The sequence below is a fragment of the Cuculus canorus genome, chromosome 20 (assembly GCF_017976375.1).
Source record: "Cuculus canorus isolate bCucCan1 chromosome 20, bCucCan1.pri, whole genome shotgun sequence".
Taxonomy (NCBI): domain Eukaryota; kingdom Metazoa; phylum Chordata; class Aves; order Cuculiformes; family Cuculidae; genus Cuculus; species Cuculus canorus.
The window spans coordinates 10,039,654-10,065,459 of record NC_071420.1 but is presented as its reverse complement, the minus strand read 5'-3'; the positions used below and the strand labels follow the sequence as shown (position 1 = coordinate 10,065,459).

Genomic DNA, 25,806 nt, shown 5'->3' with positions numbered 1-25,806 from the left:
GACCTCCTGCAGTAAAGGAGGTCACAGATTCTGTGAACGCACATTAAGAGCTCTAGCATGCTTTCAACAGAGGGAGAAAAAATAGACATGGAAAAAGCACAGCTTTCGAAATCTATTCACTCCCAGAAGAGAAAAAAAGTCTTTGGGTAGGTCTAGGTGGTTACCAGCTTCAAATTGGCCAGCAATAAGTACAGCCTCCTCCCAACCAACAGCCCTCACTGAAACACAGAAAGAATCATAGAAAGGTTTGGGTTGGAAGGGTCCTTAAAGCCCATCCAGTTCCAACACCCTGCCATGGGCAGGGACACCTGCCACTGGATCAGGTTGCTCAAAGCCCTGTCCGACTTGGCCTTGAACACCTCTAGTGATGGGGTATCCATGATTTCTCTGGGCCAGGAAAACACTTCTTCCTAAAATCTCATCTCAACCTCCCCTCTTTCAGCTCAAAACCATTCCCCCTCATCCTATCCCTGCATGTCCTGATCAAGAGCCCCTCTCCAGCTTTCCTGGAGCCCCTTTCAGTACTGGAAGGCTGCTACAAGGTTTCCCTGAAGCCTTCTCTTCTCCAGGCTGAACAACCCCAACTCTCTCAGCCTGGCCTCAGATGGGAGGCTGAGCCCTTCCCAGACAAACGGACCAAGAGGAATTATTCTCACTAAAACTGGAGAATGGGCTTCCTACGGTCAGGTAGGAAGTGCAGACCAGACCCTGTCAGGCCACGATCCGTCTGTCTCTTACCTGAGTAGGTACTACCAGCTGGGTGGCCTGGAACCTGCAGTGTCCCTGACGTCAATGGAGGTGGAGGAGGTAAAGCCGTAGGAGGGGCAAACATATTGGGGTGATGTGGGTGTGCGGGGGGCTGGAGGGTGGGCGTGAAGGTATGCAGCGGGCTGTGGCTGGGCAAGGAGAGGGGGAATGGTGAGGCCGAGGGATGGTGAGAGATGTGCGGAGGAGGGGCCTGAGTCTTGGCAGGAGTGCTGCTTCTGCTGCTGCTGTTAATGAAAAGAAAAGCAATTAAGCGTTGCATGGAAGAGAGAAAAGCTCCAAATGTGCACAAACACAACCCCACCAAGCTATGCATGGCTCATGTTCAACACACTACTAATGGAACTTATATATTACAAATGCAAGTTACTGCTCTACTTTGCTAGACAAACCACTGTGATACACCTTCCTTCCAACCATCTGCTGTACCTGTTCTGGTGTCTTTTACTTCCTATGGTCTCAAAACCTGAGCCATATTCTCGCTTTCTGTAAGAGGCTGATATTCTGCCCTCCAACAGCACAGGAATGACACACAAAAGAGTAATCAGCCCTGTGCATTCATTACTTAATTATCAGGTCATTTCTACATGACTGCCTCTATTTCATGTTTTCAGGCAAACGAAGCTCAAAATCAGTGATCAATGCATTAATAAAAGTTTAATTTTTTTTTGTGTGCTGTGACTTAGTATGATGAAAGACTGCAAAAAATGTGAAACGACTTTAGGAAGGCAACAATGGATAGATGCTTTCTGTGCATTTAATGCCTCTCTTTACCCCTACAATATGAAGAGAAAAAGCAAGTCAGCAAAATAACTATTAGCAATGACATTGGTTGCAATTTTCTAGTTTTCATTTCCTACTAATGAGTATTTAAAACATATTCACGCAGTGCTTAATTCTACTTGTCATTACTTCACGTAGCGACACGCTTCTGTTGCTGTGACTTTTAAAGACAAGCAACACCAACTTGGTTAAAAATAAATCAAAGCCCTAAACACCTCCCAGTGTTTAGTTAAACCCTGAAGCAACCATACTGCTGGTTCACCAGGTCTTGAAAGACACCATCTGTCTGCTGGAATTTCAGATTTGGGGAAAGATGACCTAGTGTTGACACCATTAGCTTGGAGTAAGGGAAACCTTAGGTCCTTGAGTCAAGGAGACATCACAGGTGCCTGGGAACGTGTTCTTTAATCTTGCTGTTCATCTTTGTTATCCCCTATAAGAGGTGAGATTTATCTCACTGTGGCCAGGTGAAGAGACAAATACTAAAGACTGCAAGGTGTCAGCAGTGCAGGAAAAAATTAAGCTTATAGTCATCGGTGCCAAACAATTTGTGCTCGGCTTTCAGCAGGGCCAAGAGCAGCTGCGCCATACTTCTTGCTCTAGGGCATGTCATTAGTCGGAAAAAGCAGGTGATATCCACAGGGACAGGAGTACAAAAAGTTAGCCCCCAGAGAGCAGTCCAACCTGCAAGAACTGGGATTTCCTTCTCCTGGTCTACATTGCACAAAATCCCCTCCAAAAACCTGTGTATGCAATGACAGGCAGGGAAAGGAAAAGCAAATTAATTAAGTGCTTGAGAATACCGAGCATTTATGGGAACACTAGATCAGAAACAAAGCGATCCTGGCTCATTTCGTGGAAGGTATCGAGGTAAAACGCACAAAGACTCCTTTACTCCCCAGTGTTGAGATGCCGTGTGCTGTCACTCCTGTCCTTTAGCTAACCATCTCCCCTTCCTCCAGGCACTGTAAAACATCACCACCAGGCACCAAGTCTGCAAAGACACGAGGCTTCAACAGGCACACGTTTCTGTTCACTTACCTTAAGCTGTTGAGGCTTAAACTGCTGCTGTTATAGGCAGAGAGTGGCTGCGAGAGGCTCTGAGAGGCTGGATGGGGCTGCACTGGAGGGAGGTTTGGATGGGCTGGCTGCACCGGGGACTGCGGCCGAGGTGGGTGCTGGATGGGTGGCTGCGGCACGGGCGGGCGAGTGGCTTCTTCTGGGGCCGGTGGCAACTGTGTGGCTGGCGGCGGGGGCGGCTGGGCAGGAGCCTCCGGCCGCGGGGCGAGCGCAGGGCTGGGACAGGGCGCCTCGGGCTGCGGCTCCAACTGGGGCTGCGCCAAAGGCTGTGTCACCTGAGGACAAGGGTCTTTAGGCACCACAGGCTCAAGGATGGGGTCTTTACTGCCGTCCTGGCTCTTCTCTTGACTCCTTTCTAGTCCTGATATTTTCGGGACAGCCGGGCCCCTAGCACCAGGGTCGTCATTTTCAGCGAGCGTACTGACTCCTAACTCTTTATCTGCAACAACAAGAGACAGTGATAAAACAGTTAAGTGTGAGACAAGACCAGAAAAACCAAATGAACCGCTGTGCCAGAGGCGCACTGTGAGTAGTTACTCTTTGTTTCCAGCAAGGCTCGTGCCAGTGAAAAACCAAATGAAATCCAGAGTAATTTCCACCAGCATCCCCAATCCTCATGTTCTTCTCGGAATACTCTTCCTATTTTACGGTAAGAAGAAAGTTTCTACTGTCCTCATTAACGTACGAAAAAGCAAGCACGCAAAAGTACAGCCCAGCGCAGTGGTTCACGTGCCCTCAAAATCTTGAGTCAGATCTTGTCCCAAATCCCCACCTCCTCCTTAGGAACACCAGGAGGGGCTGTGCTTTGCTTCTGTCTCTGCAGCACATCAGTTCCTCCATAGTTGCCTCCTTGGTCTTGTCTCCTATGGATGCGTTTCCCAACTTTCTCATGCAACCATGCTAGTATTTCACCAGTTTTAAAGAAAAGTTAGATTTGCACAATAATCCCATGACTCCAGGATTTAGGGCCACGAATCAGTGCTGATAAACTTGTGAGTGAAGGTAATCTGTATGCGTACCGGGCAAAACTCAGTCCGTTAATTATAGATTCATAGAATGGTTTGGGTTGGAAGGGACCTTAAAAGATCACCCAGTTCTCCCACTGGATCAGGGGCTCCAAGCCCCATCCAACCTGGCCTTGAACACCTCCAGGGATGGGGCAGCCACAGCTTCTCCGGGCAGCCTGGGTCAGGGTCTCCCCACACTCACAAGAAAACATTTCTTTCTAAGATGTAATCTAAGTCACCTGAAATTATCTACTGCATCAGGTAAGCACAAATCGTGGCATTGCGAGGGCGAGAGCTCCGCAGGAAGGCAGGCTCCACCTCATTCTCTCCTTGGAGAACTGGTTTGCTAGGCACGTTCCTTTATCCTGAATTACTATTATACATTTACTGCAATATCTCCATTGCCTGGGCTGCCAAAGCAACAGAATAAACTTTCAGTGACATTAATTGTAGACATCCCTACGGCTGATGAAGTTGAGAAGGCAACATGCTCGCCCTGAATATATTTTCCTTAAAGACAGGGGAGTCAGACAACACACACTGCCCGTGTGTGCAGCCACCCATCACCTTCCTTCTGCAATAACTCTCTTCAACACAAAGCTCCTGGTAGAGAAGAGACGCCTTATGTAGTATTACTGTTTTCTATTACTGTTACTCTGCCATCCCTTCCTTACTGACCCGCTGCGGGAATGAACGCAATGTGAGCTCTGTACCTCATTACATGAGGTCTCAACCTTAAAACTGGATTTAGTAGGAACCCAGGTTTTGGTTGCCTGGTCATGGAATGACTTCAATAATAGTGAATATTCTAATTTTAACATTTCCTGCAGTGGAGCTCTGCTCACTGGAGCTCTACAGCAATTTCCCGTTCGAATCACTTCCCATCTGCCGAGGATGCATGACAGTCCTTTAAACAAGACTGGAAAAGGCAATGCCTGCAGCCTGGCAGGGTGAAGCAGAAGCACCAGTTAGGGCATATCGCACAGCAACTCTGAAAAGTTGGATTTTTGGCAATTACGGAAACGAAGCATAAGGGAAACACACAAGATTTAAAGGCACTTGGGTAAGCCTGTAATTAAAAAGCATGCAGGGTTCTCAATATTCTTAAGACATGAAAACTTTACTTGTTCTTCTGTCAATTTTCAGAGGGTAAAATGAAGAAATGCATAATAAAATAACATATATTCAGAGAAAATTGTTGACAGCTATGCTGTTCAAACCCTGAAGTAAAGGAGGGCGAATAAAGACGATGGTGAGTGTGCTCTGCCAGTCCATAGCCGGGGTCACACAATGGTGTTTGCCAACCTTCCCATCATTAGAGCTGCCAGAAGCAGCCTGGCAGAAACGTGTGGAACAGAGCATCACTTGGGTTTCATTTCATGCAGCCCAGCAAAACGCGCTGGCCCCTCTTCCTGAGCATTTTCCAGGCCTTGAGCAATGGTGAGCAGGCTGGTAAAGCAGAGTTCAGCTTGGCCTAACGGTTTGTGGGCGGGAGATGGAGAAGAAGTCTTTTGGGGAGGTGAAAAGGAGAAGGAGAGAGACAGAAAGAGGGGGAGAAAACCAGAATTATTTGATGAGGATGTACTCGAATCCCTTTTGGTGTAAGCAGTCTGTAGCGGGCACAGATAGTCCTGCACACATCTCGATCAGAAGATTATGGGGGCAAGAGTGAGACTCTGGAGGAACAAATAATGACTCTGCTCCATGCCTAAGGTCTATCTTATTGCAATGAAATTGCAAGTTATCAATAAAAGAAAATCCATTAATTCTTTGGATCAATCCTGTTTTATGAAACATTCTTAGACAGAGTGCGATCACCATCCTTGTTAAGACAGGTCCCCAAGGAGGACAGAAATGAGCAGCAGTTTGTTCAGGACAGGTGGATCCATGTTCCAAGTCCTTAAAAGTGCAAAATTTACGACATTTTGGGGTTTGGATAGAAAGGCAGAATAATGAGGCCTTAGCCTTGTCGTTAGAAAGTCCCTACAAGATGAATACACAGTAGATGGTTTGAAAATCCCGCAGAGGTTATACTTCCAAAGCTATGGAGAACACTCTGCACTCAGTGCATTCATTAAACCTTTCCATTTGATATTTTTAGTGTCTCTCGTGTGTGTAGCGTTTATTCAGCACAGCTCTCGGCTGGGGAGTTTGTTCGTCATGCAGGCGCTCCTCCTCCCCTGGAGAAAAGGGCTATGAATCCCAGTGTCCCCTGGGTATTTTTTGCTGCTGCTTACATCTTCATTACACAGTCCCTCAGGTACCATTCCTGTTGGCAGCTTAGAAGATGCTGTATTTAGTAAGATAATGTTATTCCAAATGTCAAACTCTGAACGTGAGCAGTTTCTTCCTCTCTCCGTCGTACACCTTTGCACTTACACTACAGCCCCAAAACAGTATCGCATGTCTGGGCATCTCTCTAACGCTGCTGCACCTGGTACGCACATCCCCGCCTGGCTGATAATTATGATCTATAAACCAGAAAGAATTCTTCATCCCACAGCATCTATTTAGGGAGCTGAAATCCCACATCAGTGATGAACGCTATCAATTACATGTTTCAGAAGGAAGACTCAAGTCCACATCAATGGTACTTCAAGGTCATATGCACAAGATTACTCTTTTTCTCCCAGTATCCCTTTGCACATTCCGTTCTTTTTGAACGTTGATGGACTACCTTGGTGCGAAAACTCAGGGGGAAAAAATCCTTCACATCACTACGACACAGACAAACCCACTACTACCCAACTTTCTGAGTTTACACATCATAGAAATTAATTTCCACCCAACAGCTAAAGAAACGAGCAAGCCAACTTAATTTGATGGTTGTCTCCATCCTTGATTTTGGATAAAGTAAAACTACTTCATTGCTATTCAGAAAAGCAGCAACTGTGACACAACTTTTGAGCCGACACAGGCTTCCCTTCTCCCACAGGGTCAATTTTGCATCCAACACCAGTCAGTCTTTTTTACCAAAAAAGAAATAAAGCCATAATTCAACGCTCTTTGAGGACTGAAGAAAAGCATTGGCTAAGCTTGTCCCACCCAGACAGGACATGCAACTTCTGTTATCTTCTTTTCCTGTCTATGCCCTTTGATGTGTCTTAAATCTCAAATTCCTCTATTTTTCACTGAACACACACTTTGGGGATCTCTCGAGACACAGGGCTCAGCCCCCTCCGACTAACACAGCACAGTTAGCACTTGGCTGTGTCTACGTTATTATTACTCAGTTGACTCAATAACACCAGAGGAGAAGCCAAGGCCACGCTGAGAAGAACTGTAAGTAAACCAGATGACTGCGTGTGAACGAGAGACAACTCTGCAGCTGTGAGTTTACTTTATATTTTATACACATTCTACGAACATCCGCACAGACACGTGTACTCCCATGTGTTTGCATATGTTACGTGTAATACATATGCATTTATATTTATACCTGTATCTGTTATCGTACAGACATTGTTAACAGAGACATACACGGTGCATGCAAACACTTCCATTAAAAGACATCGATTTTCATCATGAACACAGGTTATATGCAGCTTTCGGTTGAAATGCAGTTGCCACTCCTCCTAATCCGCAAACCAATAAAATTCGACCTAAGCTCTGTGTTCTGGCTCCTTCGTACCATTTGGGTGATCCAGAAGAGCTGGAGGATGGGCAGTGGTGGCCAGCTGAGAACATCAAAGCCACAAGACCAAACCCAACTGTTCTTCTGTTCACAAAAAGGCTGTGTTGGAATTTGCCAAATTTTAAATTCCCAGAGATTGACCAATAACGAACGCTCTGATTTTGCCTGGTCAAGTGTTGTCTGCAGACAGGCTCAACATGTTTGGTTGCACCAAAGACCGCAAGACATGTTAAGTGCCAGCACAGGGCATTTCATGAGGAGAGCAGTAGCATCATCGACCTGGCCAGGTCCCAAGTGGCAACCAAGGATGTGTGAACTTGGTGTCTTTGACTTGATGGTACCTGGTGAATTAAGTCTCTTTAGACAACATCTTGCACGATGCTGTCAACTTAGAGCGGCCAAACCTTTTTTTTCTAAACACAAAATCACCCCAGTTTTCCATGTCCAGGTCTGGAGTAACTGGATTTGATTCAGAAAGTAAGCTATGTGATACCCTGTCACTCCTTCCATCCATGCTGGGATTCAGCCTCTCTACATCCACCCTAGGGTTAGAGTGGGCATTTTAAGAGAGCAATCCAGAACCAACACTGAATTTTCCATTCTCTTGAGCGGGTTTTGGACTAAACTCAGAGTCCTTATTGCACAAGTAGGAAAGTTATAGGAGTTCTCAGTGTTTTGCAGCATTATCTTTGGGACTGAGCATTCAACCTACCAAGGAAATCTTTTATAGCTTTATTTAATTTAAAAAATAGCATTCTTTTTCTTTCACTGTTTTAATAAGTTAAACTCTTCTCTTGACAAGATTACCTCTAACTAAAATTTTCTGCAAACTTCTTAGCGTGAGATAAAAAATTATATCTTTCAAAAAAATTATAACTTTTCAAAACCTATAGAACTATTTTCTTCAGTTTTAACATGGATAAGTGAGCCATTGGTGCCAACTGTCAAAACCAATACAAACCCCTATAACTTCTTGGAAGTCAATGGAATGCAGAAAAATGCGTACCCTGCTGATCGCTGGCCCTGAGAGGGATACTTCAACAAGCATTTTACAGGGCTTGAAATAATTAATCAGATTTAAGACCTGATTGTACATTTCATATCGATTAGACGTTGGTCAATGAAACATTTGGATAAATAAAGGCAGATGACAGAAACTATTACTGCAAAGGGTAGAGGAGGTTATTGGTACACCAGCCAACGCGGATCATAAAGGCCCCAGAGCAACTTATCTGTTGCACCGGATACACATAATTTGCTAAAACCAATTTTTCATTTTTAGCACACAGTCATCTTTCATCCTGATTTCCAAGGACGCTAACAAAGTATTTGATTATGCAAATTAAAAACGTGCCTTTGAAAGCATGGTTCCTAGCAGCTCTGTCATCTACTGATACCAATTATTCCACAATAAGCAGGTATTTAATACAACTGAATAGCAAGACTTGCGACACACTTTGTACTTAATTACAAAACGGAGAAGAAAATCATTCAGGACAAAAGATTTTGCTACCTCTTGTTAAAAATGGTTATCTTCTGGGTTGAAACGGATTTAATTGTCAACAATAAAGTTGCAGATCAATGAAAAGGAGCACTTAGTGGAATTGCACAAGATGTTGATGATTCTTCAGTCATTGAGCTGCTTCTGGCCTTGATTTGCGAAAGCAGAGTCCTCCAATATTTCACATGAAACTACTTATTTCACCCAGCTGTTCCACAGAACACACGCCATAAACGTAACTCCTATACCCCACACAATGGGAGTAACATATTGAAAGCAATTGATGTTTGATTTTTTTTTAAATGGTGTCTTGTTACTTAGTAAAAAGGAATGGGATACAGCTTTCTAGAGGAAAGTGAGGCACAGAACTTCCCAACACCCCCCTGTCGAGCAGCAATCATCACATTTTTAACTTATTAGGAATAGATGCATGCAATTGTAACATCCTAAGAGACGTGAGAAGAAAGCAACACCATGGTACCTCAACCCTGCCTCAAAGTACACACATACACACGCACGCACAGCCAAAGGTTTATTTCCAGGAGGGAAAATCTCTTGGTTTCCTAACCTTTCCCGTTAGGAAGCATTAAATTCTATCATTAACTACGCAACTCGTCAGTGCTCAGTCAGCTCCGAGCACCGGAGGGCTTACAGAAGCGGACTTTTCCCAAACAGGCTGGCAAATTTCCCATGGGGGAAGTGACGCTGACAAAGTCATTCTTTAATGATAATGGGTTTGAGCACCAAGAGCTTTAGCTTCTAGTTTCAATTTTGTGTTTGGAGTAAAGAAATCCATGTTTTGTAAGCACAATATTTGTAAAGCACACCTCCTCGCACAGGGAAAGGGAAAAGTTCATATTAAATCAGGCTGAAGGTCCTACAACTGACTGCTGCATCACATTTTTCCAAAGTAGGTGTAAAAACCTTGCAGCCAGTGTACATAAACCAATGCGTCCAACCCATGTGATCTCCTCCTGACCACTGGTAAGACTGGCTTATACCCAAAAACATGAGATTTTTTTCCAAGGTTTTCTAGAATTGTAGTAACAACCATGGACTTTTTATGTACATAAATCTGAAGACCCTTCTGAGTATTCTCAAGTTCTTACCCATCGCAGTAAATTTCTCAGCGTGTCATATGAAAATATGCCTTCCCCAAGTTTTTTATTTCTCATCTTTTAATTCCACTTGATTCTGGCGAGTCTGTGAGAAAAAGACTTCTCTACAAACCATCAGTGATAATCATTCCTTTATCAAGTTGCTTACCCTTTCCTCTCCTGTATGTTCTTCAGCTCCAGTCTTCCCAGTCTTTCTCACTACGACACCCTCACCACATACCTGATCGCTTCTTGGTTTTTTTTCTGCTATCCCACCGCATGTCTTAGGCAATACTTTCTTTAGGAAGCGGCTGACCCACACTGCACAGCCCCCAGCAGCTGGGCCACTCATTTATACCAAAGCATTTCCATCCCCACATTGTCCACCATCTGACTCCTCATTCGCATCACATCAGGTGGTTCCCAGCCTCCCCCTGCAGAAAGGAGCAAAGGTCTGCATCAAACCATCTCTAGTAACACCCACCTTCTTGCCTTGACTCGTCCCATCTGCTTCAGAGCCCTGCCAGGGCTAGAGGCACCCACATGTTCTGGCTTAATGTGCATTGCTTGGAGTTCATCTAAGTTGACTGTCAGCCTCTATTCTCTCAGCCTGAGGAGGTTTTTCTATGGTTTCGAAGAGCTCTCTCCAACTCCCACTGGTGCCCTTACACCATGTCTAACTGCTGCTGTTTACCTTCTTGTCCTTCACATTGACCAACTCAGGGCAGAGGACTCGAGACTTCAAGCTGCCCTTAAACCAATGCCATGTTGCAAACAGACCATAAGAAAAATAATCCAATGCCCTGTTCCCCTTCCTTAGCTATGTTTTGCTGGGAACAGTCCTTTGCTTCTTGCTTCCTAACGCTAGGCTTCCGTGGTTGCCATGTCTTCCAGATCTTCCCAAAGGCCTGTTACAAGCCTGGATCCATTCTGGCAATTTGACTATTTGACACTTTGCCACCTCAAAGAAATGAAATCAGCTCAGTGAGACAACGTCCCTCGCTCGAAATCATCCAAGACTGAATCTCCTAATGTGACCCTCTGAGCGCTTTAAAGCACACACTTAGTCACTCTGTTGATATAAGGCAAGCTGGTGGCGTGTGCGTCTCCTTCACTGGTGCTGGGAGAATAGGATGGAACGCCTGTCCTTATTCCAAACCTGACAGGCTCAGCTCCAGCACACGCTCAAAATAGAGCTGGGCAAAGCTGCTCATGGTGCAGACCAAACTCCTGGAGACCCAGGCCAAGACGCAACAGTGAAGTCCTCTGCCTCTCAGAGAGGAGTCAGCAGAGGTTTGTCCACTCCAACATTAGTGTGGTTTCGTTTCCGAAAGGCGCCTTCCCCTCTCCTCCTTCAGCTATTCCACAAATACATGGTGACCTGCCCTGCGGCCAAAGCCAAAGCATGGTGAGAACATCTCCAACCTGCTAAGAGTAAATGAGGTAACAGTACTGGATACTAACCAATTAAAAAAAAGAAAACACAGCCTGGCTTGACAATCTGCAGTTCTCAACAGGGACTGGATCGCCTTATCACAAGGTTAACCCCATCACAGGTGCGAGGGAAGAAAAATACATTGGGTTTCCCCACCACCTCCTTCCTCACCATTGATTTGCTTTGGCCATGTCGTTGCAATATTCCCTCACATGCTCATGACATTGGCTCATCCTGCTCGTATGTGACGGGATTATTTGAATGAGTTTGAACAAAACTGGCTTTCAAAAGCAGCCTGAAAAGTATAACCTTATGAACACTGATCAAATTTAGCATGACAGCTCAGTTTAACGTAGGAAGGACAAAAGAGATCTGTGTGATGTGTTTACACAGAGCAATAACTCAATGATTTCCCCCGAGAGGAGTCAGACCCATAACTCACCAGGCACATACCACCAGTTCCTTTGTGAATTTGCTCTTTAGAGCCAAGAACTTTCTGTTTTTAAAGGCATGATGTTAACACAAGCGCAGAGCTTAAAAACTCCAGTGCCCCTCTTCCTAACACCAAGATGAAGCTCAGCATGACCATGACAATGCTCACTTTTAATTACACCTTTATCTCATTAGTGTCTATGAGATTTACTCCACTAAACTTACATATCATCAACTTCACCAATCAGTGTCGCTTTACAGCATTCTCGCGCTTGGGTTTATTTTGCTCGTGTTTCCAAAGATGGGTAACATCCAACCATCCGCTCTAACGCAGTTTCACTGAGGCACAATTCTTCTGGTCTGCCTTGTACCAAGAAATGTAGACATGAGATTTCAATGTTCCTGGTCAACACAGGGTCTCATTAAATCTTTCAGTTATGCTTGTCTACTAATGTCTGAAATTCTTGTATGGAGCTAAAACACATCCCATGAATTTGTCTAATTTAAAAGGTGAGTGGAAAGGGCCATATTACTGAATAGGTTTAATAAATAGCTGTAACTTAACTGAAGATCTATCACTCTATTTTGTGCTTCACCACTTTGAGGTTGTAGTCACTAAAAGTATTTCTTCATAGGTAAACATGACTCTGTGTACCGAACTCCTCCTGTGCAGGACAGTGGCAGAGTACTTAAAATATTTTATAGAAATTACAATAGAAAAGAATATAAAACTGAGAAAAAAGCATAATAACGTCAATGGCTCCTTGGCACATACCGATTTGGGTTTTACGTAATTCTACAGCATTTTATAAACAACAATGTGATATTCCATTAAAGGCTCCATGATAACTCTAGCTTTATATTACAGTTATTCATAACAGAGCATCACTATCTCCTGTGTCATTCACTGCAGGCAATATGGGCCCTTTCTGGACCAAAGATTTCATGATGTCTTCTTGACCTCAGTAAAAGGCCCTACATAATTAATCTACAAGGTTTGCTTTGCCTTAACATCTCACTTTCTTGACCGTGGCTCTCCCAGCCTGCTCATTACATCTGTTGAACATTGAGTAGTTTGGTCCAATTACTTGAGCGAACCGGACACCCGTCAGACCACAGCCCTCCCCAGTCGCTGAAACTACATAAACAAGTGAAACGAAATCTGACTATTCGCCTAAGTCAAATTAATTTCCAGACGTGGAGGCAGGGAGATGACGGGAGCCTGGCAGGACTCAGAGAGATGCTGTTTTGTGCTTGTCAGCCTGCATCAACGTTAATCGCAATCGGAAAGGTTGTGCTGCCGACCAGCTCTGGTTTCAAGGACCTCAGGACAGTTCCTGGTTTCCTGTAGAGTGAATTTTGGTACAGCGAAGGGCCTATTATAACCTAAATTGCTCCATACAATGTTGTATGTTTTGCTCAGCCCAGCTGAACTACTCGTTCTGCACTTACCCATGACGTTAGGGTTTTCTGTCCTTATAAATACATGCAGAAAGACTCTGTGAAATAGGATTTTTGATAGTAAAATGGCATCTTGGCTTGGATCAGAAACGGTGTGACCAGCAGGTCCAGGGAGGTGATTCTCCCTCTGTACTCGGCATTGGTGAGACCGCACCTTGAGTACTGTGTTCAGCTCTGTCCCCTCACCACAAGAAGGATGTTGAGGCTCTGGAGGGTGTCCAGAGAAGAGCAACGAAGCTGGTGAGGGGCTGGAGAACAAGTCTTACGAGGAGCGGCTGAGAGAGCTGGGGTTGTTTAGCCTGGAGAAGAGGAGGCTGAGGGGAGACCTCATTGCTCTCTACAACTGCCTGAAAGGAGGTGTGGAGAGGAGGGAGCTGGGCTCTTCTCCCCAGTGACAGAGGACAGGACAAGGGGGAATGGATTGAAGCTCCGCCAGGGGAGGGTCAGGCTGGATATCAGAAAAAAATTCTTCACGGAAAGAGTCATTGGGCACTGGAACAGCTGCCCAGGGAGGGGGTGGAGTCACCTTCCCTGGAGGTGTTTAAGGAATGGGTTGATGAAGTGCTGAGGGACATGGTTTAAGGGAGTGTTGGGAATGGTTGGACTCGATGATCCAGTGGGTCCTTTCCAACCTGGTGATTCTATGATTCTATGATACTATTGGACTTACAAAGCACAGTGCCTGCTCTTCAACAGACCTGGAGGAACAACAAGCTGCAACGCATCAAGCCTACCAGGCATCTCCATGTGATCAGAAAAGTCTGATCTTCAACCCTTCCAAATGATCAGCTCATAACGTGGAACAGAAGTCAAGCAGTGCTCATCATCTCAGGGATGGATATCATATTTACCATTGTACACCCTCGTTCCTATCACTTTGCTAGAAGATTGACTATAATTCCAGTGAACGCTAGCCATGATAGTTTGTAGAAAATGGAATTTTGGATCCTAAGGTTTTTTATTACCAACCTGAAAACAAAATCTGAGTGAAGAAGCAAAGCCAGCACGAAGGCACCTACGACCTGTTCACTACTGAGGCACGTGTTGTCTTCCAAGGGGCTCTAACTGAAATGTTTCTTCCCAGATATCTGGATATCTGCACTGTCCATATAGATCACTAAAAAGACATGGAATTATAGTGAAAGAGCCTTTGCACAGCAGAAGCAACCGTGCTCCCCTTTACTGTATGCTCACTGACTGTCCTTAATGAAAACAGCAGAACAGCAAGTCAAGGAGGTTTTCCTTATCATGGAGAAACTGAGAAGCAGTCACAGGGACACATTTTAAAGCACTCCCATATGAACAAACACGGGGCTTTTAGCAGGCGTAAGCAACCCCAGCGTAAAATCAGCTCAGCACCTAGCTTAAAAATCTAAATAAATACCTTCGGCCCCAAATGCAATGTCAGCAAGGAAGACCAGATTAAAGCCAAATCTGCCAGATGCACACTTGTGCCATAACTAGGATATGGTTTATTAGCTGGTAGCATACGAGATCAACACGACAGTGTCCTACACATAAAAAAGACACCAACATCGGGTTGCTAAGCCTGAAGTTGAAGACAACCCTGACTGCCGCAGGGTAATTTTGCAGTCCAAAACGCAAGGGGTGTTCTGTACAAACTGAAATCGTTAGCCTGCGTATGCTTCAAAACATCATTTGAAAAACGTCCTATGCTCCTAACTTTTATTTTGACTCACACTGTGCCTTGCTGAGGCTAATTATTACCCAGCAACTGGCGCATTCAAAGATTCAAGCCCTAAACGCAGGACTTCGTGGTGTTGCCTCCACGCTGCAAGGAACTGTAATTCTAAAAGGATTAAAAGTTTACCAGCACAGCCATGTAAAGTAGAAAATGAATTGTTCACTCTTCTCATCTCTGTTTGGAAATTAGATTACAGGCTCCAAGTGAGCTGAAATACAGAATGAGGCAAATCCATGTGATTAGCTCACAGGTGGCCAGTGAGCCTTTTCTATGCTTCAAAGTCTGGCAGATTCCTATTAGCTGCAATAATAAAAAGAATGTGTACTTATCCTTCAGCCCAAACCCTGCCCTGTGCCAACACGGCTACCTGCTGTGCTAATCCTCAGAACCAATATAATCATCCTCAATTCTGATTTCATAAGTTTGCTCAGCTGCTCTTTGGGATATATGGTATGTGTGGCATACGGCGGTGCTGCCGACTGCACGGTGAGCCGATGTCGATGCGGGTTCCAGTTCCCCACAACGCCACAAACAGAGGGAAGGAATTGCAGGGCTCGCCCAGGACAGCCCCATGTTGTCAGCAGCTGCTTTCCCAGCCATAAGAGGAAATACTCTTTATACATATAAACAGTTTGCACCATTAATCACCACTGTTCCCGCTAAGTAAACACACATACTATCACATTTATCTTCCCTCTCCAGAAGGCACCCGCCTGAGTGTCAATTCAGCAAAACACATCACACATTAGATCAGAAAACTGAAGAGACAGCTATTCCAGGGACGGGAACGGAGGTCACATGCGATGCATAACATCAATGGTCCATTTAATAGGATATTTGCTTTCTGGCTCCCACCAGTTGCAGATGATGTGAGTGCAGCACTTAGTCATAACCTGCACGCAACGAATGCTCTTCCAAGCCCTCTCAGCAAGAGGCTGGTTAATATAACGGATCTTGAGGGTTGCTCCCTCTAGCAAACTGATATCTCACCTGGTAGGACTGTGATAACATTTTTATTATTTCTATAAATGTGTAATAATCCTCTGAATCCTCCTAATCTCTTTACCTTAACATTATCTTGCACTGGGGACCTCTACAACTCAACAATTTCCTTGTTACTTTCAAACGCGCTAGGCAGGGAAACGAGAAGCCATCTCCCTACCCCCACTTTACAGGTTCACCAGAATATTTCAAACTAACTTAATGAAACTTTTTATAGACAAAAATTTAAAACATTTCTGGAAGAAGTGGTGTTCTGCACACAGATGGGGGAAACAAGTGTTGGAGGCACTGGTGGGAAGAGAGGCCCTTGCTCCCATAGATGTCCTGCCGTCTCTGCTGCTCACCACAAAGCAAACTCAAGATCCCGCATGCACAGAGCACGTCACCCTTCACTACTGGAAGATGAAGATTCCTGCTTCCAGTGCTGCCTTCAGCAGGGATGTGGTTCCATGTGTCCATCCTTGGCCATGCATTCCCACCCTGCGTTCGCATTCCCTAGCATGTCTGTAGTAATCTGAATTCAAAGTAACCTCGGCTCTCTTCATTTCTTTGTTTCTAGAACCACTCTCAGCCTGAATGGTCAAAGCTTCCTTCAAACAACATTGCGGCTGAAAGAAACACTTGCCAAACTCCCTCCAGCCTTCAGTCCCGTGCGGCAGCACCCACTAACTTAGGAGCAGCCTCAGTACTCAAGCTCTCGGCCTCCCTCAAGTTATGCACATATTTAACTGGATGCAAAGAGAATCAATTCTTAATCAACCAGCAGCTGATTATTTGATTTGTGGATTAACACGACACCGGCACCTGGGCTCACGCGCACCAGCTGGCACCGCAGAGGTGGCCCAGGTGCCGATGTGCTCGGGGTGTACCTCTTCAGGGATCTTCATGTCGGATAATCAAAAGTGTCATTGACTTTCCTGCTCGCTGTTGTTATAGCCTCACGTGGCCAGGTTTTCCTCTGTCTGGGTCATTCCTGGTGTCCTGTGACCACGGGTGGTGGTGACAGCCCTCTCCCAGGTCAGGACTGCATGCCATGCCTCTCGTTTCAACGGCTCTGCAAAGGCCCAGCAGCAGCCCGTGCTCCAAACCTCTCCGGCAAGGAGGCTCACGCTCAGACCGCTGGCAGCCTGAACCCTGCAAAACTGGCAGCCAGGGATTTCCACACTATCTAAATAACTGGATTGGAGATGGGGAGCAGAAAATCCCGTGTTTAACAGAGCCTCCTTTGACTCTGTGCTCTGCAGAGACAATGTGGACTGCAGCACCAGAACACAGAACCACAGAACAGTTAAGAGTTGGAAGGGACCTTAAACATCATCCAGTTCCAAACCCCTGCCATGGGCAGGGACATCCCACTGGCTCAGGCTGCCCAAGGCCCATCCAACCTGGCCTGGAACACCTCCAGGGATGGGGCAGCCACAGCTTCCCTGGACAACCTGGGCCAGGGCCTCACTACTCTCATCGTGAGGAAATTCCTCCTTATGTCCAGTCTAAATCTGCCCCTCTCCAGTCTGTACTCCTTCCCCCTCGTCACCACAAGCCTTTATGAACAGCCCCTCTCCAGCTTTCCTGTAGTCCCTTCAGGTACTGGAAGGTCACTATAAGATCTCCTCTGAGCCTTTTCTTCTCCAGGCTGAACAACCTCAACTCTCTCAGCCTGTCCTCATACGGAAGGTGCTCCAGTCCTGCGATCATCTTTGTAGCCTCCTCTGGACTCATTCCAACAGCTCCATCTCCTTCTTATGTTGAGGATTCCAGAACTGGACACAATATTCCAGATGAGGTCTCCCATCTGGAATCCCCTCCCTCCCTGCTGGCCACGCTGCTTTGGATGCAGCCCAGGACACGGTTGGTTTCTGGGCTGCGAGCGCACGTTGCCGGCTCATGTTGAGCTTCTCATCAACCAGCACCCCAAGTCCTTCTCTGCAGGGCTGCTCTCCATCACATCATCCTCCCCATTGTGTACCGAAAACGGGGATTGCCCTGACTCAGGTGCAGGACCTTGCCCTTGGCCTTGTTGAACCTCATGAGGTTCTCACAGCCCCACTTCTCCAGTCTGTGATTGCTCCACTTTCGTTTGCAATCTCAATGGCTGTACCACTCACATTCTATTTTCCTTTCTCTGTTCCTCCCCTCCAAGGCCTTGCATCAGGGAAAGTACCCCTCGCAGCGCTGCAGTTGAGAAGATCCTTAACTTCCAGCACAGGCTCACTTAACCGCAGCTCAGGGCTAGAAGGATGTGCTCAGGGGTTTTGCAGATGGGAGGTGAAGAGGATCAGTTTCTGTTCTTCTCCCATCATTCCTGCTGGCAGCCCGAGCCCTTTCGCATTGCTCAGCTCAGGGCTGGGGTGTTCAGTTCCCACCACTTCACGCCGCTGTGCCCCGGCAGGACCAAGCCAACCTGCTGACTTCTGCTCACAGCACGGCATGTGGATTTTCCTACTGGTCCATTAGCAAAGCAGCATTGAGTCTGTTCCTGTCCGAATTCTAGTAATCTAAAGCAAAATGTTTGAATCTTGGAAATTAACCAACCACTGAATAGTCTTTTACCAGGAGGAGCTGGTTTAGGTAATTAATGCTAGCTAAACAAATAGACACCCTAGGCAGATTTTCAACCAACTGGAATGTAAATATTTTCACTCTTGTGGATAATCTTACAGTCAAACCAGTTCTGCAAATACTCACAATGATCCTTTTTCTATCTGTTTTGAGATCTGTCTCAGGTAGAACAGTGTAAATGCTCAAGAGCGTGAAGTGAGGATAGCATGGTGCTCCTTTGGATTCCGGAGTCAACACAGCTGACCCTGATGCAGCACTACGGCTGTTAAGTCTTCCACATCACAGATTCCAACCCCAAGCTTCCTCTCCGTTGAGGCTTTCATTTCAATCTCACGCTATCATTTAGCAAGAGCAGAGAGATAGGGGCAGGCAGAGAGGCAGAGGGAAAAAAAAAAGGACATTTTCATAACCATTTTTGTTTCCAAGGAGCAGAGGTTCAGCCCTGGAAGCTGACTGATGGAGACAGGCCTTATCCAAACATCCTAAAAATCCATGGGGCTGCAGACGGCAGCGTCAAACAGAAGGCTCAGTGCCTTATAAAGTAAATTAAGAATAGCCCCATCTGTGGCATGAAACACCCATCTTGGAGTGAGGGGAACCCTTACAAATAATATTTATTTAAGTTCAAGAAAAATACTTTAAAATTAGTGGGAAAAAAACCCCATGTTCAGTTTTATAGTATTTTCAATTCTTTTCACACAGGGAGGTGAAACTAAAACCAAACGTTTACTGAGTGTTGGGAGCCCAAATCAAGCACATACGATGTTTCAACAGCAGTCCCGCGAAATAATCAATACCTTCCAATTCATGTTATTGACTTTTTCACATCCTCGCAGGCATGAGACTTTAGATGAAAGCATTAGAATCGCCAAATTGTTCAATTTACTCTAGTTCAGCTATTTTACACTGGTATTTTTTATGACGGTGTGGAAACTCATTCGAGAGAAGCTCTGGAAAGTCAAAGTGGACTTTAACTCCCTCGATTCTACAAAAATGCCTTCTGCCACAACATCTGTTTAATCAAATCAGAATTATAAAAGATTACACACCTATAAACTGTATTACCATTAAAAAAAAGTACATTTCTGTGGCACCCGGCTCAGAAACACACATGCTTCCTGCAGCACGGGAACAGCTTCCCTGATACCCCATCTCGTCTTTTTATGAGACAACTCCAATAACATAAATTTGCACTATATAACAGTCACAATAACAAGTCGCTCGAACCACTACAAAGCAGCAAGAGCTCATTAAGTCTTAGAGAATGTTTGCAGCTATTTTAGCACAGGCGTGATTTGTTATGACATAGGAAAACTCTATTATTTCACCAGGTTTAATAGGTAATAGATATGCCGAAGCACATGCTTCTTACAAGGCTATGAGGAGCTTTTAGCAATAACCCTTGAGGATATATTGGGCCAACTGATCTTGCAACACCTACAAATACATACAGAAAATGATCTGAACTATGGAAAATCACCGTGATTCAGGGACAGTGCACTAGACTAGAAGATTGAAGTTCTGCTCCGGCTCCCTCAAGACGCAGTTACCTCAATGCTTGTCCCTGTTGCCTTTTCCAAGTGTTTAGATGATGAGCTTGTCCGGGCAGGGTCTGACGTAAACCAAGAATCAGCTCTTGCTTAAGGCCTTTCTGTATTTGTTTCATGAGAATAATGATAAGGATTAAAGAAAGGTCAAATTCAAGCCTGGTGCAATGCCAGCACTCTTCACTATGGTCCAACAGATGCATCTGAGTAAGTAAACGAACAAATAAATGTAATACATAAAACTTGCACTACTCCTTGTTCCACATCCGAATGTTTGAGAAGTCCCTAGCAGGGTTTTGTCACTCTTCATTGACAGCCATGAGCATTTTATAATCGTGCCCTGAGCTCATTTGTTTCGTTTTCCATCAGGCCCTGACAACCATGAATACTTTATAATCATATATAATCCTCGTATCATATGCAGAAGGCCGAACCTGTAACAATCTCCAGTATAACACAGAAAATACACCATCAAGTGGGCCCATTAACATTTATAAAGAAACCATTAAGAGCTCCGTTCAACAGATCAACACATTGTAAAACACATATTTATCAAATATATGGTGTGTGTAGCTTTGCATAGAAATACATGTACACAAATGTAGTAATTCACCCTGTTCTGGTGCAAGCCAGGAGGATTTCTCTGAATTATTATCGAAGCAGGGCTGTCAAATTCAGTCAGAGGGAAGGAGGGAGAGCAGCACGTGCCCACTGCTCTGGCTGAGGAAGGAACCCACACTTGCTCCTAACACTCCATTTCTGGAGGGATCCAAACTCCCCTTTCACTTCTAGCTTTCTTATAGCTTGTTTCTGACCAGCAGGGGAAAAAAAAAGACAGTTTCTATTTATCAACAGCCAGCAGTTTTACTGAAAACCGTTGAAAATGCTTAAAAACGTGTCCGCAGGAGGAATGAGGAGGGGCCACACTGAACACATGAAGCGTTTTCTCCAAGTTACACTTCTCTGAGTAAGGCTTAAAACCGAATTCTAGATAGAAAGTAAGTTTAGAGATACCCAGAAGGTTTAAAGTGACACAGAACCCCACGGCCCAGGACATGGGTACAAGAGAAGATGCTATGAAGGAGAATAAGTTGGCATTACTCAGGACTCACAATGCTACTCCAGTGAGTCCAGCACGAGGCAGCGGTAGAGACTTGCCCCTTCCTTTTCCATTGTAACTTTTTCTATGTGCTCTGTTCATCCTTAACGAACTGTAGTCACGTAGATGAGACCTACAGCCACGTCACGGCTCATGCGTGGACTCAAAACTGCTGACAGCCGAGCTAAGGCTGACAACTCTGCTTTGCAAATGCTCCCGTTCCCTCTTTCCAGCTCCAACACCTTATCAGTCTCCAGCTCACCTCTCCACAGCGTTCCGTTCATCAGTGCCACCAGTGGCACAAACCCGCCAAGTATGTAGAACCTCACGGTCTAATCCTCCTGCTTTCACAAAGACCAGATTAGCTTTAAGTTAAATACTCTTGTTCCTTAAATTTCCTCCTTGTCAGAATGCCAAGGGAAGCTCTTAATCTTACAAAAGAGCCTGAGGACATTCCGATGCCTCCACATGAAGACAGAAAGCAGTCCACAATGCCAAGATAAAGGCGAGGTATTAAACTAATCTCACAGACCTGGAAATGCATATGCAACAGGGCTCACTGCTTTTATCGCTGTAGCAGCGAGAGGGGGTCATTACCTGCAAATGGGGTTCTTGCCGTGAGCGCCTCGGCATCCCCCGCTTTACGTACATCAAACTGAGACAGAGTTATAAACTCGTGCAAGTTATCAGCTGCGAGGAAATGAACTCAACTGGTGATTTAAACACAGCAGCCTAACCCCTAATTCAGCCGGCTTGTCTACGCCTGCCACGTCAAGCTCGCTTTGCCGGCAGCTCGGCACGGCCTGTGGCCGTCGGGAGCCAGTTCTACAGGGGGATCTTGCACAAGGAGAGCTGGAGCTTTCAAACCACTGTGCTCTTCCACAGACGGGAACGGCGATCAAATATGTGAGTCATCTCCAGTCTGGTGGCTTGAGAGTTGAAGTCTCCCTCGCAAGGCGCAACACACGACATCTCTGGATTAGAAGTGCACAAAGCTCAACGCTACCTACAGCTGAGCCTGCACCTCCGCTGCAGGCTGACACGATTGCAGCCTGCTGTTAGCCCATAGCACAAAGTTAAAATCTCCCCAACCTCAAAAGAAAACCACGGAGTCTATACTCCCAGGTAAAGAGCAGAGCGTGTCTGTGAAGCTGTTAATACTTCTTCTCACCCTTCTCATCCATTTTGAGAGACTACGGGCATTTTCTAATACTAGAATGTGAATAAGCCCCACTGCAGCACCTGCAGCTGTTAACCATTCCTCACGCGTTCACACAGACAGCAACAGGCTACGAGCGACTTAATTCCTGTAATAACTTCCCACAGCCCCCCGAGATCCATACAGGGACCAAGATCTGCTGGAGGAGGGGAAGTCATCCTGCACTTTACAAAGTAAACCTTTCTATGTCCACTAAAGAAAACTCAAAAGTTTGCAAAACCAGTTCAAATATCAGTGAATTATAGCAATCAATGCTTTCTATAATTTCCTATTTTTAAGATCAGAGAAAAAAAGAAAGGTTTTTACCCACACATCACTTCACAGACTTTCCAACAGCTTACGCACAAAGCATTTAGACACTTTAATTTCCTCTCCAATATGAATACTCTACCCCCAAATGAAACCTATTAAAAATTAAATTCTTATATTAAGTTTAAAATGCGTCTCTTTTCTCCCCAGGTCTCATTAAATACTCTCCCTACACACAGTTTAGAAGACAGAAGAGATCCTAGAGAATATTTACAAAGAGAACAAAACCTCCCGAGGGTTTTCGTGTTACTACAACATTAATCTATTTTAATCACACAACAGATTAAAAACAAACAACATTAAATGATTCTGCAAAGTACCAAGTGAAAGTCTATCTTTGTTGCACAAAACCAAAATCTGAGGAAAAAAATGAAAGTGCTTGGAAATAGGGTGATTATGTTGTTCCACAGAGACAAGAGCATGGAAAAATCAAGACTGGGCCACAGAGCCACTGGTGGGAAGAAGATAAAAATCAACCATTCACAAGGGTCTAATTATACTTCCAGGCACTCCTAGGGTAGTGTTTGCATTGCAGAGCTCACCGGGGCACATGAGGACACAGGTCTGAACAACGTGTGGGTGAAGGGAAGGGAAAGCGAAGCCCAATGCTGCCTCAAGCTCCTCCTCAGAGTAGGTGCTCAGAGTGGACCTCCCACCGCACAGGACATCCCCAGCGCTGGCACAGCAGCGATACTCTGATGGGTTATGAACAAGTCTCAGTGCAGAAACACCTCCCTCCATTGTCTTCCCCATGGTTTTCCAGGCAGCCCCACCTGCTCCCGGGTCCACAGCCACCCTGATGATGTGGGTGCATCAACATTGCCTAGTGAGAACCTGCCCAGCTCCACACGGATGGGCTACACACGCCCTGGCCTTGTAAACGTAGAAAGGAGATGGATTACTTCAGCTATTGATTCCATCATTAACCTTAACATCTCCCATGTCCTTGCTATTTCCTCCCTATCTCGTTCCATTCTCCCAGCCCCTTCTCACACCATGGCCTTTCCATATGCCTAAACATCTCCACTGGCCATCTACAAACCCTTTTTTCAGCTCCATCTTCCAGTGGATAAAGCACAATGGAAACACCACGTCCTTCAAAGGCTGCCTTAACCACTCGCTTTAAACAACAGCAATGTTTTCTATTCCAGTCACCAAGATTCAGCCTTTAATCATCTACATCTTTTTTTTAACTGTTTCAGGGCACTGAACAAAAACACCTACTGACCCGCCCGCAGGTCATTTCACTGAATCAATCCCAGTTAATTCAGAGGCTGTGGCTGTTCGTGAATAGTTCATTCTTCCAGTAGCCCTGATCTGGCAACTGCTAAGCCACAATCTCATCTGCCATTGCTTGGTCTACTCAGTGGTTTCGCTATCTCACTCTAGGGCTCAATGTTGGTTTTTTTCTCATTTTGAATAACCCAAATAATTGTGCTTTCATAACCGAGTTTACCGTCTCACTGCTCAACAGACTTCTAATGAATAAACAACAACTTTTCATTCTCCAGGAGAGCTTTTGCTACTGTGAAATAACAGATGCACACAGAGCTGCAAAGACAAGTTTTCCTACTAGTTACAAGCCAATGTTTTTCACCACAATGTTATAACCACCTCTGCCCTGAAGACACTGGATGCAGCAGTCACATTTGAGCTTGAAATTATCTAAAGAAACCACAAAGAAAACAAAGTGCTCTTGTTCAAAGCCAAGCAGCTGTTAGATTGACTTAAACAAGTGGAGGCATTTCACATAGATGGTTAATATGGGGTACTCTGGGCAGGACTTTTATCGCAGCACTTAGCAATCAGGCTGCCAAAGCAAACCAAAATCTTCAAGGGAATTATTTGTGTGGTTACTCCACTCCCAGCACTCCAGATTTAATTTGATATACATTGTACAAGTTTAGTATTAACTGCAGTACCTGCAGTGAAGTCATTTCTGGCGTATTAATGCTGGTCCGAAAGGGGGGAAAAGCAGAGTCTTCTGGACACTACTGGCATTAAAATATTTCACTTCATTTATTTATTGGACATGCTAAGAACTTGGTGCAATCCTTGACAAAATCTGATCACTTGATCTCAGCGTTGTTTTTTCCCCAAAAAGCTGGTTGTAATGGGTAATGCATTCTCAAACACTGAGGACAAAGGGGAGGAATGAGCAAGCTTCGTCCCCTTGTCATATTGGATGGGTCTCTCTTTCAAGGCTAAGAGCCAGTGAAGGACCACTGCTGATGTATTCCAATGACAGCAAATGCACTGCAATCCTGCTTCCCTGCCAGTGTTCAGGGACGTTCACCTCCCTTGCTCTTCGTGAGCAAACACCGCAACACAGACCAAGAAAATACTACCAATGCACACCAGTGTATTTACAGCATGCAAAGCTGCCTGGAAATGTTTTAATGATGGAGATCTTGAAGGCCGTCTAGCCGTGACAGCTACCTCCTACTATGCCAAGCCACACCTAGAATCACAGAATCATAGAATAGTTTGGGCTGGAAGCGACCTTAAAGATCATCCACCTCCACCCCCCTGCTGTGGGCAGGGACCTCCCACTGGCTCAGGCTGCCCATGGCCCATCCAACCTGGCCTGGAACACCTCCAGGGATGGGGCAGACACAGCTTCCCTGGGCAACCTGGGCCAGTGCCTCACCACTTTCATTGTGAAGAAATTCCTCCTTATGTCCAGTCTAAATCTGCCCCTCTCCAGTTTATACCCATTGCCCCTTGTCCTATCCCCACAAGCCTTTATGAACAGCCCCTCTCCAGCTTTCCTGTAGCCCCTTCAGGTACTGGAAGGTCACTCTAAGGTCTCCTCGGAGCCTTCTCTTCTCCAGGCTGAACAACCCCAACTCTCTCAGCCTGTCCTCGTAGGGAAGGTGCTCCAGCCCTCCGATCATCTTTGTAGCCTCCTCTGGACTCACTCCAACAGCTCCATCTCCTTCTTACATTGAAGATTCCAGAACTGGACACAGTATTCCAGATGAGGTCTCCCAAGAGAGGAACAGAGGAGCAGAATCACTTCCCTCGACCAGCTGCAGCCACAGCCCCAGACATAAGGGGTCCTATTAGGGATACAGGGACTCCATCTAATGAACAGAAACTATGCATAAAATATAAAGCTTTGCCTGTGTGAGATGCTTTGCTGCTTCTTACAGCTTGACTAAACTTTGC

General features: G+C 45.4%; 1 protein-coding gene across 7 annotated transcripts in view; it reads right to left on the bottom strand.

Annotated features, from left to right (window-relative positions):
• The window catches only part of AUTS2 (activator of transcription and developmental regulator AUTS2), a 780,406-nt gene that overhangs the window by 24,884 nt on the left and 729,716 nt on the right, over positions 1-25,806 (bottom strand). For 6 of the 7 annotated variants that reach the window (XM_054084891.1, XM_054084894.1, XM_054084893.1 and 3 more), the window contains 2 exons: positions 2,590-3,067; positions 739-992 (listed from right to left, as the gene is read on the bottom strand). In XM_054084891.1, coding sequence (XP_053940866.1) covers positions 739-992; positions 2,590-3,067 — 732 coding nt within the window. The remainder of the gene's footprint in view (positions 1-738; positions 993-2,589; positions 3,068-25,806) is intronic. The other variant, XM_054084892.1, reaches the window with a different exon arrangement.